Source organism: Oncorhynchus masou, chromosome 3 (genome assembly GCF_036934945.1).
Source record: "Oncorhynchus masou masou isolate Uvic2021 chromosome 3, UVic_Omas_1.1, whole genome shotgun sequence".
Lineage (NCBI taxonomy): Eukaryota > Metazoa > Chordata > Actinopteri > Salmoniformes > Salmonidae > Oncorhynchus > Oncorhynchus masou.
Genome location: NC_088214.1, coordinates 47,676,587 through 47,694,936, shown reverse-complemented (window position 1 = coordinate 47,694,936; position 18,350 = coordinate 47,676,587). Strand labels below are relative to the sequence as shown.

General features: G+C 42.4%; 1 protein-coding gene across 6 annotated transcripts in view; it reads left to right on the top strand.

Annotated features, from left to right (window-relative positions):
• amph (amphiphysin) overlaps positions 1-18,350 on the top strand; it is a 122,666-nt gene that overhangs the window by 81,760 nt on the left and 22,556 nt on the right. For 3 of the 6 annotated variants that reach the window (XM_064942875.1, XM_064942870.1, XM_064942854.1), the window contains exons 9-16: positions 3,208-3,290; positions 6,437-6,575; positions 10,102-10,218; positions 14,825-14,926; positions 15,054-15,077; positions 15,749-15,772; positions 16,113-16,454; positions 18,043-18,075. In XM_064942875.1, coding sequence (XP_064798947.1) covers positions 3,208-3,290; positions 6,437-6,575; positions 10,102-10,218; positions 14,825-14,926; positions 15,054-15,077; positions 15,749-15,772; positions 16,113-16,454; positions 18,043-18,075 — 864 coding nt within the window. The remainder of the gene's footprint in view (positions 1-3,207; positions 3,291-6,436; positions 6,576-10,101; positions 10,219-14,824; positions 14,927-15,053; positions 15,078-15,748; positions 15,773-16,112; positions 16,455-18,042; positions 18,076-18,350) is intronic. The other 3 variants (XM_064942883.1, XM_064942891.1, XM_064942862.1) reach the window with 3 other exon arrangements.

Below are 18,350 nucleotides of genomic sequence, written 5' to 3'. Positions count from 1 at the left end.
GTAAGCATTTCACTGTAACTTTTTGTATTCAGTGCATGTGACAAATAAAATGTGATTTGGCATGCGTCTGTCCACAAGAGATGAATTTTAAAGATAATTGTATCTCAAGATGAAATCCATGTTTTTGATATTTCATATTTTCCATGTTGTTGTGCACTGGGATGTGAAAGATGCACAGGTGTACTGTTGGAAGGACGTAGCATTTGCCGATTCTGAGCATGGAGTGGCAGGGTAGCCTAGTGGTTAGAGCGTTGGACTAGTAACCGGAAGGTTGCAAGTTCAAACCCCCAAGCTGACAAGGTACAAATCTGGCGTTCTGACCCTGAATAGGCAGTTAACACACTTTTCTTAGGCTGTCATTGAAATAAGAAATAATAATTTGTTCTGACTTGCCTCGTTAAATAAAGATAAAAAATGAGTCAGTCACCGGTTGCTTATACTGTATTATAGGAGTGGTCACTGGGGTCAAGATTTCTAAAGAGATGAAGTCTGGGGTGGTTTAGCCGCTGCTGCAAGAACACAAACTGTGTCGGCGTGGGATGGGATACGCCCACAGCCTTCATTTTTAATACATATGTTTAGCTACATGGATCCGCGAGATCAGGATGGTAGTACGAGACTGAGTCACTGTATGATGTCTCTAGAAATGTAGAAGAAAAACAGTTGTAGAGTGGTGTCGTCCAACATTTTTCATCTTATTGAAGGGAGACAGTGAGAGAGAGACAGGAAAGTTGGAAGAGGGTTTGTGTCAGAAGGGAGTGGGCAGGTGGCCTCAGGTGGTCGAGCGGTCTGTGCCGCAGCCTACGGTGACGACATATGTTTGAATCCGGAACACTGCCCTTTGACACAACCTCTCTCTATCTTTCCCCACTGTCATCCTCTCTCTCTGTTCAATAAAGTCTGAAAAGACCTACAAATATTTATAAAAGCTCCCAAGATCAGGGTGTTAGTTCGTACTCGCTACACTGGCCATTGTGCGCATGTTGATTTTGTCAATCCGACCAGACGAGATCCTGGCATGCAGGTTAAAATACCAAAACCAACTATGAACCAACTATATTCATTTGGGGACAGGTGGAAACGCACATAAAACATGAATGGACATTAAAAGCTAGATAGCTGTTGCTAGCAGTTTGTCCTGAGGGATGTACATTGGGTTTAGCTGTTTTCTTGTAGAATTTTGACTTGGCTCATACAAAAATCTTGTATTTCTTTACTCAGACGATTAATCCACAGATAAAAAGGAAAACCTAGTTAGTTTTTAGTTTGTAGTTTCAAATTAGTATCTCGTTTGTCTTTCAAGCAACCACGTGTGGCTGTATCTTTGTGAAAACCAATAAGGAGATGGGATTTTATTAACCTTTATTTCAACAGGGATGTCATATTGAGACGAAAGTCTCTTTTGCAAATGAGCCCCGCACAACACAAAAACATAAAAAACAATCTTTCTTCATTATAAAAATTCTCTGTCAATTGCCCTAGTAACACCAAAGCATTTTGGAGATGATTCCAAACATAGGGTGCAAGGAAGTTAAAGGCTGGTTTACCTAACTCTGGACACACCACAGGAGTCTCCAGAGTTAACCAACCCTGTGAAGTTAGGTAAGTTGGAAGCTTGTGGTCGAGGCGGGACATCCATTTTAGCGTTTTGCATCATAGATGTTGACCCGCACAAGCAGTTTGGATGAAATGATTGAATAACATGTATTTGTTAATTTTTTTTGTAACGTTCACATACACAACTTGGCCATCGAGTCAGCATGTATAACAGCACTGTGCTGCCTTATTCATAGACCGTTCCAAGACCTTTGACACTGTTGACCATCACACTCATTCAAAGGATGACTGAAATAGGATCAGACTTTGTGCAAGTGGTTTGAGAATGATCTGTCAGATGGGACTCAGTGCGTGATTTCTGATGGTGTCAAGTCTAGTTTCCTGGATAGTACAAAAGGTGTACCGCAGGGGTCGGTACTGGGACCTGTGCTCTTTACTATTTATGTAAATAATATTGGTCTATCTGTACGCAGATGACACTGTTATGTCTGCAATTGCCCCAAATGTTAACCAGTCTTTGTGACTTTGTTGCCTTGGTTGGTTTAACAGTTGTACTTAATGCGGCAAGACTAAATATGCTCTCTAGTTGTCGCAAATATGTTTCAGATGAATGACATATTTATTCATTGGATGGTTCTCCAATTGATTGGGTTTCCACCGATAAATATCTGGCCATCTGGATTGACAATGATTTAATGTTTAAACAACATGGATGAGCTAGTTAAAAAGCAAAGCTTATTTTTTTGAATAAAATCTTGCCTTTATCTAAGTAGCAGGAAGCAGATGGTAGTCAACTTTCCTGACAGTTCATTTACCAGATTGCAGCAGCCACTACTCTTAAACCTTTGAATGCTGTCTACCATGGCGCCCTTCGCTTTATCACTTCATCCTGTATCAAAAGGTTGGCTGGTCCTCATTAAAGTCCCGTAGATCACTTCACTATTCCCTTTTTGTTCACAATGCTCTAATACACAAGCTTCCAACTTTCCTAACTTAATTGCTAACGTATAAAAGAATGAGCTACCGAACCCACTCGCAGAGGTCCCTCTGGTTTCGACAAATTTAGGTAAATCCTCCTTTAGTTTTTGTGCCCCCCATTGTTGGAATAACCTACAAAATTCCTTGCATGTTGATTGCCTGGTGCCACTAGGGCGGTTTAGGACTTGTGTTGAATGAATTCATTGAGGATGGCTGTTGTTTTGATTGATTGTAGTGGTTTATTTGTTACAAAAACTCTCCCGTTTCTGAGAAAAGTTTTGTACCCGGGGCACCATTGGGAATGAGACCTTGGTCTCAATTGGGCTAAGCTGAATAAGTAAAAGTTCATAAAAATAATAAATAACAGTGACTACTTCATTATGATATTTAGTGGTTACAGACTTTCTTTTGCTGTCTGTTGTTTATGATTGAACTGAATGGGACAGGGAAGGAACGAGGCAACATGGCGGGATTGGTGCACTATGACAAAAGTAGTATTTCACTATTGGTAACTGGCCCCCCTTGTATAAATGACATTGATATGGTATTGCGATACGTGCGAGGCCCATGCTAACATGAAAAGAAAGGAGTTGGATGTTCTACCTTTAACACTTTTATCACATCAACATTTGTCTCTCTCTTTCCTCTATCTCTCTCTTCTGGCTGTTGTAGCTCTGTAAGCAGCTGTATGAAGTGATGACCAAGCTGGGAGAGCAACACTCTGACAAAATGTTCACCATACAGGGAGCGCCCAGGTGAGCAGTTTTCATATGTCAGCTTTAATATTGCAGATAGATTATGTGTTCTATCAATGTAATTGTTTGCATCATTTCCAAACTCCCAGATATTTATTAATTTCCCCTAACCCTACCACCCCTCCCTTAATTTGAGTAAACTAATGGACAACAACACTTAGGTTTCTACTTCCAGCTTATACATACTAGAGGGCTGTTGTGGGATCAAATTATATCAAAAAGGGTCAATCGGAGCTAATGAAACAGGATTTTATTGAGCTGTTCAACACCCTAAAAGGCCCTGAAAAGCAGCCGATTATCTCTGGTCCCGTCGCTGGGTCACGGCTGTGAAAGTTTCAGCAGGCTCTTAGCACTTCATATCTGACTAGTGCCACTCTGTTGGCATAACTTTTATTGACAATTTGAATACTTTTTGGAAACAAAAGATGCTTTTCACCAGGTATTCCCAAACCGGAGAACGGGGTAAGTGCAATGCCGTCGGGGGTATGCCAAATACAAATGTGATTCACATTAAAAAATATATATATTTACGCTACCATTCAAAGGTTTGCGGTCACTTCGAGAAATGTCCATGTTTTTTGACATTTTTTAATTGATCAGAACTACAGTGTAGACATTGTTAATGTTTTAAATGACTATTGCGGCTGGAAACGGCTGATTTTTAATGGAATATCTACATAGGCGTACAGAGGCCCATTATCAGCAACCACCACTCCTGTGTTCCAATGGCATGTTGTGTTAGCTAATCCAAGTTTATCATTCTAATTGATCATTAGAAAACCCTTTTTCAATAATGTTAGCACGGCTGAAAACTGTTGTCCTGATTAAAGAATCAATAAAACTGACCTTCTTTAGACTAGTTGAGTATCTGGAGCATCAGCGTTTGTGGGTTCGATTACAGGCTCAAAAACATGGCCAGAAACAAAGACCTTTCTTATGAAACTCATCGGTCTATTCTTGTTCTGAGAAATGAAGGCTATTCCATGCGAGAAATTGCCAAGAAACTGAAGATCTCGTACAACGCTGTGTACTACTCCATTCACAGAACAGCGCAAACTGGCTCTAACCAGAATAGAAAGAGAAGTGGGAGGCCCCGGTGCACAACTGAGCAAGAGGACAAGTACATTAGTGTCTAGTTTGAGAAACAGACGCCTCACATGTCGTCAACTGGCAGCTTCATTAAATAGTACCCGCAAAACACCTCAACGTCTCAACGTCAACAGTGAATAGTTGACTCCGGGATGCTGGCCTTCTTGACATTGTTCCTCTGTCCAGTGTCTGTGTTCTTTTGCCCATCTTAATTTCTTCTTTTAACTAGGCAAGTCAGTATTTACAATGACGGCCTACACCGGCCAAACCCGGACGACTCTGGGCCAATTGTGTGCCGCCCTATGGGACTCCTAAATATGTCCGGTTGTGATAGAGCCTGGGGCGGCAGGGTAGCCTAGTGGTTAGAGCGTTGGACTAGTAACCGGAAGGTTGCCTTAGCACTAAGGCAATGCCTTAGACCGCTGCACCAACATTTTAGAATGAGGCTGTAACGTAACAAAGTGTGGAAAAAGTCAAGGGATCTGAATACTTTCCAAATGAATTGTAGATGAGCTGGTTAAGAAGCTAATATTTAAAGTAGGCTTGTTCTACAGAAACAGATTGTGCCTTTCAGAGCAGAAAAGGTTGTCTGGACTAAAGACCCATAGATCTCTACATCCCTATGCCCTACTTCATGAACTTCCATCTAACTGTGCTGTTGAAGTATAGACACCCGAGTTGCCTGATTCATTTACAGGATTGGTTCCTAGGGTCTGCACCGAGCTAGGTAAATCCACTTTTAGTTTTAATGCACTGTATTGCTGGAACAAAATTCTAAATACATTTAATCTTGATGACCTGGTGCCATTCTGGCTATTTTAAAGAATTGACTGGGAACTTATTTGTGGATGAATGTTTTCTGGGTGATTTGTGATGTTTTATTTGTGCTTACGAAGTTTTATTTATGGTTTTGTATTTTAATATGTAGATATATTTATTTTGTGTATAATATGTGTTTTTATACTGTATTATACAGGGCACATTTGGAAAAGAGACCGAGGTCTCAATAATAATGTCTTCCCTGTCAAAAATAAAGGTAAAATTTAAAAATATATATCTATGGATTTCACATGACTGGGAGTACAGATATCCATCTGTTGGTCACAGATACTTTAAAAAACACTTAAGGGCGTGGATCAGAGTATCTGGTGTGAGCACCATTTGCTTCATGCAGCGCGACACATCTCCTTCGCATAGATTTGATCAGGCTGTTAATTGTGGCCCGTGGAATGTTGTCCCACTCCTTTTCAATGGCTGTGCGAAGTTGATGAATATTGGCGGGAACTGGAACACGCTGTCGTACACGTCAATCCAGAGATTCCCAAACATTCTCTGGATCAGATGTGCCCTTGAGCAAGGAACTTAACCCTAATTTGCTCCCGGAGTGCCGTACTACTATGGCTGACCCTGTAAAACAACACATTTCAATGCACCTATCCGATGTATGTGACAATATAAACATCTTTATGTGCTATTCTGTCCAGGTCTCTCTTAAAAAATAGATCTTTAATCTCAATGAGACTAACCTGGTAATATGAAGCTAAAATATTGATTTATTTTAAACCTCTTTGACTAACCTATTAGCATTAGCTGATTTGTTAACATTGATCTTGTGTTGATTCCCAGGGGTCGCAATTAGAAGGTCCACACCCAATTCCAGTCATCTATGGATAATGTATTCTATTTAACCTCATTCCATTATGTTAATTGATTTAAAATACAAATTGCAACCCAACATCCAAAGGATTATGTGCGCAGGGAATGTTTCTCACATATGCAACATTTAAATGTATTTTAATTTAAACTTTGCAAATGAACTAAATAGCTGCTTTCTATGTGTTAGAGTATATTTACACACATAGCATATCATATCCCAGCATTTGCACCCTCACCATTGTGCACTTTTCACGTTTAATTTAAATGACGATAACAGTTTTACCCCCTCACACCACAAATATAGACAAGCCATATTCCTTGAGTTAGCCTTTCTCCTGTTGGCGCATGTGTTAATGAGTAAAAAAATATATATCTTCATTGTTATATCCTCTTTTCCTCAGTGATTCAGGACCTTTGCGACTCTCTCGGGCCCCCTCGCCACCGGACAGCGACAGTGACGAGAGCCCAGTGGACACTCCTAACCACATGCTGGCGCCTGCCTCTCCCGGCCCGCCCCGGCCCAAATCTCCTTCAGGCCAGGTATGCCTTACCCCAATACACTCCTATTGACAGCCACAGAAATCTCCTACTTCAGTCCTGGATGCAGGTATTTGTTCCACCCTAGCACTTGCACACCTGGTTCAACTAATCAAAGCCTTTATGATTGGCTGATTAGTTGAATCGTGTGTTTTCCATTGGCTAGATCAACAAAGTCCACCCCTGTTGGTAACATGCTCTAACCAAACGCATGTAGCGCCAGACCAAAGTATTTCAGTATACTGTGTGACGCTCTAGTCTACTCAGTTGTACACTATCCATGTACAATTACACCACCGCGAGTCTTCCTTTGACGTATGCTAACCAAACACCTGTTCAGTAGTTCATTTCCAGCTAATTCTGGTTCAACAAGAGATCATTACATTTGAAGTCAAACTAATCAATGACAGCCTGTTTATTTGAGAATCAGATTTGTTTAGCCCACTGTAGTTGTAGAGGCAGTTTGAGATCATATTGACTTGTTATGGCTCTATTTCTTTCCCGCACACTTTGTATGTATTGTTATAATGGTGAGTAATAATATCTCATGTGGTGTCACATTCATTTTTAAACACCATGGTTTAACTACTAAGAGTAGTGTTATATTTAAGTTGCGATGTGTTGATAGTTATGAAGGTACTGTTTGTTTGTGTGTGTGTGTGTGTGTGTGTGTGTGTGTGTGTGTGTGTGTGTGTGTGTGTGTGTGTGTGTGTGTGTGTGTGTGTGTGTGTGTGTGTGTGTGTGTGTGTGTGTGTGTGTGCAAAGAGGAGTGTCTTAAACATCCAAAACACACTACCCCATGCAAATCTCCCTATAGGAACCCAAAACCCAGATGATTTTTGTTCCCCAAATGCCAGACACTTGTTGTTCTTGGATGCCAACATGGAGAACAGTGCTTTCGAAAAGTGTTCAGACCCCTTGTCCTTTTCCACGTTTTGTTACATTACAACTTTATTCTAAAATTGATTTGTTTTAAATAATCCTGAGCAATCTACACACAATACCCCATAATGGCAGAAACAGAAATAACTTATTTACATAAGTATTCAGAGTCTTTGCTATGAGACTTGAAATTGATCTCAGGTGCATCCTGTTTCCAACTTGATTGGAGTCCACCTCTGGTACATTCAATTGATTGGACATGACTTGGAAAGGCACACACCTGTCTATATGGGGTCCCACAGTTGACAGTGCATGTCAGGGCAAAAACAAAGACATGAGGTCGAAGGAATTGTCCATAGAGCTCCAAGAGAGGATTGTGTCGAGACACAGATCTGGGGAAGGATACCAAAAAATGTCTGCAACATTGAAAATTCCCAAGAACACAGTCACCTCCATTCTTAAATGGAAGAAGTTTGGAACCACCGCCCTGCCAAACTGAGCAATTGGGGGAGAAGGGCCTTGGTCAAGGAGGTGGCCAAGAACCCGATGGTCACTCTGTCAGAGCTCCAGAATTGTTCTGTGGAGATGAGAGAATCTTCCAGAAGGACAACCATCTCTGCAGCCCTCCACCAATCAGGCTTTAATGGTAGAGTGGCCAGACGGAAGCCACTCCTCAGTAAAAGGCACATGACCACCCGCTTGGAGTTTGCCAAAAGGTACCTAAAGACTTTTAGACCATGAGAAACAAGATTCTCTGGTCGGATGAAACCGATATTGAGCTCTTTGGCCTGAATGCCAATAATCACGTCTGGGGGAAACCTGGCACCATCCCTACAGTGAAGCATGGTGGTGGCAGCATCATGCTGTGGGGATGTTTTTCAGCGGCAGGGATTGGGAGGCTAGTCAGTATCGAGGCAAAGATAAGTGGACCAAAGTACAGAGAGAACCTTGATGAAAACCTGCTCTAGAGCGCTCAGGACGTTCACCTTCCAACAGGACACCGACCTTAAGCACACAACCAAGACAACACAGAAGTGGCTTCGAGACAAGTCTCTGAATGTCCGTGAGTGGCCCAGCCACAGCCCAGACTTGAACCCAATCGAACATCTCTGGAGAGACCTGAAAGTAGCTGTGCAGTAATTCACCCCATCCAACCTGACAGAGCATGAGAGGCTCTGCAGTGAAGAATGAGAAGAACTCCCCAAATACAGATGTGCCAAGCTTGTGGATGAAGGAGCGATGCTGTAATCTGTTGTGGAAATTCATGTATACTAAGAGAGACTTGGACAATTATTCAAGCAATCAATCTTTATTTAACATCGATTAATTATTGCATTCATGTATACTAAGAGAGTCTTGGACAATTATTCAAGCAATCAATTCGATTAATTATTGCAATAATGAAACTATCGACCACACACTTTGAAGTGTGTGTTGCCGAAAGCTTAACCTTTACAGACATGGCAGAGTTCTTTATATCTCTGACACTAACAATGCTTAGTCATGGCTGGTTCCACACCTCCCATGCAGAAGAAAGTACTGAATAAAGGGTCTGAATACTTATGTAAATGTGATATTTCCAGTATTTTTTATTTTATAAATTAGCTCACATTTCTAAAAACCTGTTTTCGCTTTGTCATTATGGGGTATTGTGTGTAGATTGATGAGGATATTTTTTTAATCCGTTTTGGAATCAGGCTGTAACGTAACAAAATGTCGAAAAAGTCGAGGGGTCTGAACACTTTCCGAATGCACTGCAGAACTCTCTGTGCGTCGACGGTTCTACGATACATACCCCACCACCAGACTAACATTTATTTTGTACAGTTGTACCAACAATGTTTTGTGCTTTTGATGTACAAAATAAAATATTGCCTGTATTTCACGTATCCAATTTGAACACAGCAAAGTTTTTTGGGAAACGATTTTAGTTGTCTTCTCATGTTCACCTGTCCTTGGCTTTGTCTCTTTCCCTGCACATTGCATGTGATGTGCCATGGTAAGTTAGCATGTCACACTCAGTTTGTAGATCCCTGACTAGTATGAGTAGTAGACATATTTAGCATTAGCATGTTCACCTATCAGTGTTTCCTAAGGCATTCAGAGGTATTGTAGTATCTACTACACTACAGTATCTACAGTATCTACTTCATGGTTATCTAACTGATTAAAACCAACCAGAATGTATACAGTTTACTTACTACAGTCAATTATATTTCATATATTCACATAAGATTAAAATGGATATGTTCTGTGAGCCCATTTAATTTGTAATGCCATATTACCTTGGCAACCAAATTGTCCCTTAAAACCTCTTTAAGTACTCATGCAAGTCATACATATATATCTGTAAAACATCTTCCAAGAGCAAGTTGTATAAGGTTCAGTGGTTATATACAAATCTGGTCACTCTCCTATGATTGTCTAGATTGCCATAGTATAGTCACATGTTGAATACATGTACAGCACAGTCAATGATGATGTGAGATACAGGTGAATCAGTGAATTGCAGTATGTCTGACATGGAGTGGCATTAACAACCCCAAGAATGTATCCACCACGGAACTAAATAGAACACTTCATAGGATATCTATGTTACCCAACACCAAAACTCTAATGCTTCTGGCACCCTTCTCCACCTCCCCAGTTCAAAAAGGGACCACCAGTGCCCCCGCCACCCAAGACCCCGACCAAGGAGCTGCACCAGGAGCAGATAATCGACCTGTTTGGGGGCCAGTTCTTACCCGCGGCTACGCCCTCGCAGGTCAGTCACCTCCTGGGTCCAATTTCACCATTTTAACAAGGGATTCTTATGCTCTCCTTTCCTTGGACATGCATTGACATGATTGTATTTGTGAAAGCTATGCAGTGGAACATTCCCATCTGTCTAGATGACCTTAGAGAGAGCGTTTTCATCACAATCCAGGGCCCGGTTTCCTGAAAGAACTTAGTCTTACGAGTGTTTTAACGTTGCATCTTTCCTGCAACGGCTTAAGATGTAACATGCGTTTGTCAAAACACCACACAGAGAGAAGGTTCGCTAAGTGCGTTATTGACGTATGTGTCGATACTGATAGGATCGAAAGAAAGGCAACGCTGCTCTTGGATCAGCTTTCTCCATTCAAATCTTACTTTAGTATTTGAATTATTCCATAATACTAATTACGGATCAGCTCTCAGAGAGGAATTGTCACCTATTGGCTGCAAATATTGAGACGGCTTATTCTAATGCATATCCTATAATAATGCACTAAATCAAGATTTGGCACATCATTGCGCACCTGTTAGGCTACACAATATGAAATATATTTAGGCAAAAATTATAGACATTAGCCAAATAGCAAAATAAAACTCAATTGAATGAATACTAATTGATTATTTCAATGTCATTTACATATATAGGCCTATGTAACCTCTACTGGCGGTAGGCTATGTATCTTTTAATGCAGTCATCTCCTTTTTTATTACATTTGTATTATTATTATTCTATATTTATTCAGGGAAACCCATTGAGAACAGGGTCTCATTCCCAAGGGTTTACTGATCACAACCAATACAATGTAAAACCAAACAGCAATCAATACAACATTTATGGAAACGTTTAGTCCTCAGCTACTACGTCCTCAATTTAACACCTTAAACTACCCAAGCGGCACCAGAACATCTAATTGTAATGAGTTCTGCAAATTGCTCCAGCAGTGAGGTGCATTAAAACTCAACGTGGAATTTATCTAACTCAGTGGAGACCAGAGGAACCTCAAGAGTTAATCAATCCTGCGAGTGGGTTCGGTAGCTCATTCTTTTATACGTTAGTAATTAAGTTAGGAAAGTTGGAAGCTTGTGTATTAGAGCTTTGTAAACAAAAAGAGAATAAGGAAGTCATCTATGGGCCTTTTTTATTGTATTTTTTATTTTACCTTTATTTTACTAGGCAAGTCAGTTAAGAACAAATTCTTATTTTCAATGACGGCCTGGGAACAGTGGGTTAACTGCCTGTTCAGGGGCAGAACGACAGATTTGTACCTTGTCAGTTCGGGTTACTAGTCCAAAGCTCTAACCACTATATATATATATATGTATTCTATACCATGTACTGCATCTTGCCTATGCCGCATGGCCATCGCTCATTCATATATGTATATGTACACATTCTTATTCACGCCTTTACATTTGTGTGTATAAGATAGTCGTTGTGAATTTGTAAGTGGAGTAATATCTAACAAGTATTCTGTCGGAACTAGAAGCACAAGCATTTCACTACACTCACATTAACATCTGGTATGTGACCAATACAGTTTGATTTGATTTGCATTGAGCTCCGTACATTGACTGCTACTGTAGGCTGAATTATAGAGCAGCTATTTCCATGTTAAAATGTTCCGCGGTGCATTTTCTCCATTGCTTTTGATGGTAGTCCACTCTGGTAGGTCCTCATTATGATCAAATAGCCACAGTAGCCTACTTACTGTTAAAACTGTAAATTAAAGCGCTGGAAGTTGCACAGAATTGATTGCAAAGAAGACGAGCCTGCTCGTAAACAAACAAAGGCGGGAGCTGCCCCCCCTTTGTGCAAAACATACCAGTGGATCTGTACTCCACATCAGTGCTGGAGAGTGGTAAAGCAGCACTCACGGTGTACAGATTTAAAATAAAGACGTGTTTGCATATTCAAGCATGTTTGCACATCTTGCAAGTTGACATGCATCTGATGCGTACGCTGAAGGGGATGCCTGACTCTAGCGGGTCCTTTCATTTTGAAAGGCCAGGCGGTTCTAGTGTTAAACAGGCCAACAATTAGAGGGCATGATCCATGTCAATGATAGTTAAAACAACCCACCAGTCACTCAGTCGCAGCTCAGACGAAAAATGTTGCTCATTAAAATTGGGGCGAGTTGTTTAGTTATCAGCTGAGTTAGACAGCAGGAATGACAATTTGTTAAGAGCACATAAGGAGGCAAGGGGAGAGCGATAATTTCCCACTAGAGTCAAATGGGTGTTATTACTAGGGCTGTTGCGGTGACCGTATTACGGCCACACCTGCGGTCACGAGTCATGAAGGCAGTCAAATTCAATGTGACCATTTAGTCACGGTAATTAGGCTTCTCCAAGCTCTGATGCTGCTGATGGTCATTAGTAGCCTACCAAACTTCATAACTGCCTGGTACTCAGCAATCTAATGTCCCTCTAATCACTGACATCAATGTAAATGTTTTCAAAAATCGAATCAAACACTTAACGAGAATCCATGAGGTCATGTTGTGCAACATTTCTATAGGCTATGCAATTGAGCAAGAAAACAGTGATGGCCTCTATTAAAAATAGGAGGATCCCATCAGCTTTCTATGGGCTAGGCCGACTATATTTATTTCTCAACTTTCCTTATATTAAGCACATTGCTTATCTATACAACAGTAGTATAGCCTACCTGGCTGGCATGAAAAATAACCACGGAAAAAATGTCCTCCATTCGCTATTTAAATGGATAGATGACATGAATCATAGTCATTTAGCCTAGCCCATAGCCCTATATGTTTTAATAAGGTTTGTATCACAACTAAAGTGGCCAAATTACTTCTTAAAATTAAGCACATTGATCCGCTTGGGGTGTAAAGCCTAACTGGGATACATGAGCAGTGCGTGAGAGTCAAGCTTGGGGAAAATAATTTCACCATAAAAATGCACCTTTATAATAAAAGCACTTATAATGTGAGGAAATAACTGAATAGTTTATCAAAATTTTAAGATAAACGTTCTGATGTGTTGCGTCAGCCACATTGCTTTTTTTTATGCTAGTGATTGTATTCATTTGGGATCTATCGCATCCCACAACTCTCCCAGTCTATGTTTGGAATATTTATTTCTCGCACAGAATAGAGTAGGTCAATATTGTACTATGGGGGATTGTAGATTGACATAGGCTAGTGTTTTTGCTGTTCGTTAAGCCTACTCATCTTGTTGGGTGATGAAAAGTAAATGTGGACAGTTCTTCCAATATCTTCATTATGCACCTCAGAATTGGTCTGCATCAGTGCCTTGTAGGCTGTGTCCAGCTAAATGTGTTTATGTTAGTTAAGACACTGACAGTTATTTGCTTGACAGTCAACGGCTGATGAAATTCCGTGACCGCCACATCCCTAATTTGAACACCGACTGCAATTCAAGCCTAATCGCCCAACATTAGTGCCCAACCTCACTAATGCTCTTGTGGCTGAATGGAAGCAAGTCCCCACAGCAATGTTCCAACATCTAGTGGAAAGCCTTCCCAGAAGAGTGGAGGCTGTTATAGCAGCAATGTTCCAACATCTAGTGGAAAGCCTTCCCAGAAGAGTGGAGGCTGTTATAGCAGCAATGTTCCAACATCTAGTGGAAAGCCTTCCCAGAAGAGTGGAGGCTGTTATAGCAGCAATGTTCCAACATCTAGTGGAAAGCCTTCCCAGAAGACTGGAGGCTGTTATGGCAGCAAAGGGGGACCAGCTCCATATTAATGGCCATGATTTTGGAATTAGATGTTCGAACAGCACGTGTCCACATCATTTTAGTCATGTGTTGTATGTTTAGCGGTGCTCTTCTGTGTATACAGTGACGTGGTAGGGAAAAAACGCTGAGCTATTCTAAGACTGTTCTGAGGCAGTTGGTAAATAACTAACATTTTCAATTGCAACTTTAGTAACTATGGTTTTGGGGAAACGGCTCATAGATTTAACGATGCTCCTACGAATGTTCTACTGATGGACTTAGCCTTAAGATGTTTTGGGGAAACGGGCCCTGAACTGTTCAGTAGACTCCACAACAGACCACTTCAATAGCCACAAGTCACAGTTGTCTTCTTTTGTGTCTATACTTAGCTTTGTGCATGCAACTATCTGGCTTTTTCAAAGTATTCAAACTGGGCACTAAACTACTCTCCACAACTACCTGAGACGCAGAGGTCTCCACTAGCATGCCCCGTCATTATTCCATCTATTACAGTACTGTTTGCTCCTGGTCCTGGTGGGTCACAGTGTTTGCAGGTTTTCCACCAGTGGGAGTGGGATATATTAAACATGTATTGTTTTAGAGGGGAGGGGTCAAGGGTTTATTAAGAGAGTGGCGTCAAGATTACAAGTCCCTTATAAACTACAAAGCATACAAATAACCTGGGGCCATATGAAGGGTTTCAAAGTAGGAGTGCTGTTCTAGGATCAGTTTTGCCTTTGACATCACAATGAATAAGATTACAAAGACAGGGAGGATGAATCTGATCCTAGACCAGCACTCCTATTCTGAGATGTATGTCAGATACTGCTCCTGATCTCAAATGTCCAGCCTTTCAGTACGGTTGTGTTAGAGAGCTGTTAACTCAACCAACACTTGAATTCTATTATTTTCAGCCAAATGAAAGACCCGGAGAATCTCTCCTGGATCTGGACTTTGATCCATTCAAGCCTGACGGCAACGCCACTATCGGACAGGCTGCACCACCCATAACACAGGTCCAGTTATCTCCATTTTCATCTGTTATACCACAATGCTATGTTCTCTCTAGTAATATACGTGCACACCAATAGAGCACATAGAGCTCGTCATTCATAGTGAATAATCAGATGTTTTGTTCTACAGCAACTACCCTGGGATTTGTGGACAGTAAGTACAGTAATGTCCTCCTTGATTGATTCGTTGGTTGATTGGTTGCTTGATGGCATTTATAACCTTGATGTACGAGATAGTCATTAGTTAGTTACAATACACTATAATAATATATATTATACCTAGATATGTTAGAGAATCAAGTATACATTCCTTTTTAAAAAATTGACCGGTCGTAGTCTCTGAGTTTTGAAAAATACAAGACTACAACCCATTTCACATGTCCCCATTTAGCACGGATCTTTATTCAAGTGTTTCAATCAAGTGAAAAATTAAGAAAAAACATTGAGCAAAAGCTATCAGTCTCAACACGTAGGACCCCTGACCTCTGCTAGCTTTGATTGGCATGGTGATCTGCATGCTCAGTAGACTAATATTAAAACAAAGTAGCCATTTTGTGGCTTTTGTTATGCCAAGTGTTTTTCCTCCAATGAAACAGTATTTAAGAATACCAAATAGCAGATTGCAAGTTAAGTTCCAAGCAATTAACTTGCCCCTGTCTTATTCTTATGCTACTCCATGTATATTTTTATTACAATTTGTATGTGTAACAATGAATGAAAGTTATATTTAACTTTGTTCTTATTGATAAAAAAAATAGTATTAGTAGTACTTTTACAGTAGTATACTGATGAAACTGACATTAAATACAAATGTTTTTTCCCCAGGGAAATGCTGAACCTGCACAGCCTGTACGTAATACATCCACACCTGACTTCCAAATCACCAATCAAAATCTCTTTCGGAAAATATTTACGTGCCTTAAACGTGTTAATATCTGTGACCTCTGGTCGTACCTGTCATCAAGCCAGTTGTTTGATACCTGTATGTTTTTCACTCTTCGTCACAATCCAGAACTGTTCAATAGACTCCACCACAGACCACTCCATTAGCCACAATCCACAGTCACAATTGTCTTCTTTTGTGTCTATGCCTTGTCTTCTTTCTTTACCTTCTCTCTCTGTCCTCTTGTGATAAACACTCTCTGTGCTCTCTTTACCTTACCTTCACGCACCGGCTTGGTCCTTCCAGATGGATTCTGGGTCTATGAGTACTGTGGGTGTGGAGGAGGATGGGGGCGGCGGTGGCGAGGCCCCGAACACTGCCGACTTTAACCCTGGGTTCCCCGCATTCCCCGAGCAGGCGGGAGACCCCAGCTTCGCCACCGACTGGGCTGCTGACTTCGGCTCGGCCCCGGCAAAAGGAGACTCTGTCCCGTCTGCCACCGAGGCGGCAGCCGGCGAGGTTCCAGCGACCACAGTGCAGGACGAGGCCCAAGGCTGGCCTGCAGCGGACGGCTGGGGCGGGGAGGCAGGGGAGGCAGCAGCAGCAGAGCAGCCACAGGGGGCCGAAACGGCCGCAGCTGGAGACGAGGTTAGCAGCTGGGATCCCAACCCCCAACTTACCCCCAACTGTGATCCTTGTGCAGTGGGGGGCGACCAGCAGGAGCCGGGGAAGGGGCCACCAGAGGCAAGATCATGGGGATGGAGAGAGGCAGGGGAGGCAAGGAAAGGGGAGGCAGGGTCAGGAGAGGGATGGGAGGCAGGGTGGGGAGCAGGTCAGGCAGATTCAGAGGGAGACGAGGCAGGTTGGAGAGCTCGTCGCAAATCCACACCGGGCCTGCGCATCACCAACGAGCATGGCCAGATTATTGAGGACACCCCTGAAGGCAGCGAACCTGGCCTGTACCTGGTCCGGCCGGCCGGCAGAGAAGGTTTCGGTTCAGAATATGAGACAACAGAGGAGTGGGGGGACTCAGTGGGGCAGAACGGGGGATGGGCCAGCACTGACGATGAACTGGATTCCGCCGCAGACCAGGGTTTCACAGACCGTAGCACAGCCCAGGAAGGCTTTGCAGACTGGGCTTCAAGTGATCGGGCCACCCCTTTACAGGAGGAGATGGCTCTGGCAAGCCATGCAGGGTTCACAGCTGACTGGGCCCAACCAATAGAACAGGCACCAACTGCCGAAACAGGAACAGCATTTGCGGATCCAACCAGTGTCCCAGAACAGGGCTCAACCGGTGATCAGGTGATCCATTTTGGGACCGATCCTTTTGTGGAGATCCCTGGGGAAGGTGGTTTTGAGTCTGACCCCTTTGCAGAGACGCCTGGGGGATTTGCCTCAGATCCTTTTGCGGAGACTCAGAGGGAAGGCGGTGGAGGGGATTTTGTGTCTGATCCTTTTGCGGAAACTCATGTGGGAGGGGGATTTGAGTCTGGTCCCTTTGCCGTAACTCAAGGGGGAGGTGGGGAAGTTAGGTTTGCGACAGATCCATTCGCAGAGACGACCGGGGAAGTTGGGGCAGGGTGGGCGGCAGACCCTTTCGCTAACAATGGTTCAGTCCAGTGGGCAGGTTTCCCAGCTCCCTCCGCAGAGACAGGGGGCGCCACCACCGACAGCGGGTCCTGGCAGGAAGTCAGCGACAGCAGTGGCTTCTTCTCCTCAGGGGGTGACGGCAGCCAGGCAGGGGACCTCTTCGCCTCCTTTCCCGGGCCAAGAAGCGAAGCAGTAGCTAAGGAAGGAGTCGTCCGCCGAGCTCACAGAGAGCCTGATAACTCGGACCTGTCCGAAGACGAGGTCGCGAACAGGAGATACGGAAAGTTGTACCAAGAGATAGATACAGAGAAGGAAGAGGTACCTGACTTCCTCCCCCCTCTACGTAGAGAATAGCGTAGAGTAGTCTAGAGCAAACAGAATCCCCTCTTCCTTATTTTCCCTCCCACAGATGTACAAATGATAAAATAAAAAGTGCTGTCCCGCAACCCTACCTGGATCCTGCAGCGCCACAGAATCCCAGTCCTCTTCTCCTCTCTCTCCTCTGCTTGCTTGTCTGCTTGTCGGTTCCACTCTGTCAATTTGATAAAAAACATTCCATCACTTGCCGCATAATTAAAAGACATTTCAAAGCAGCCATGCCAAAAGCCTCCCATACTAATTGTGTGTCTGTGATTTGATTTAGGTGACCAACAATGCATTTAACGGATTTCCCCAGGTAATTAGTCTCGACCAAATTTCTATTTTAGTGATCACAAGATGATATTGAGAAAAGGATTCATCACTGCCTTGTTAGTTCGAGCAGATGCTTTGTCATTAAAAACCTAAAATATAATATGGTAGAGGACAGGATCAAGTTGGATCAGTTGCAACAGATCATTAGGAGGAGATGTTACCATTTTTTGGTTTAAGATAATCTCCATTTGTGTCGCGTATTTATTTATTTTCATCCTGTGAATGGAATTACTTGTTAAAACTGACCATAAATATTAT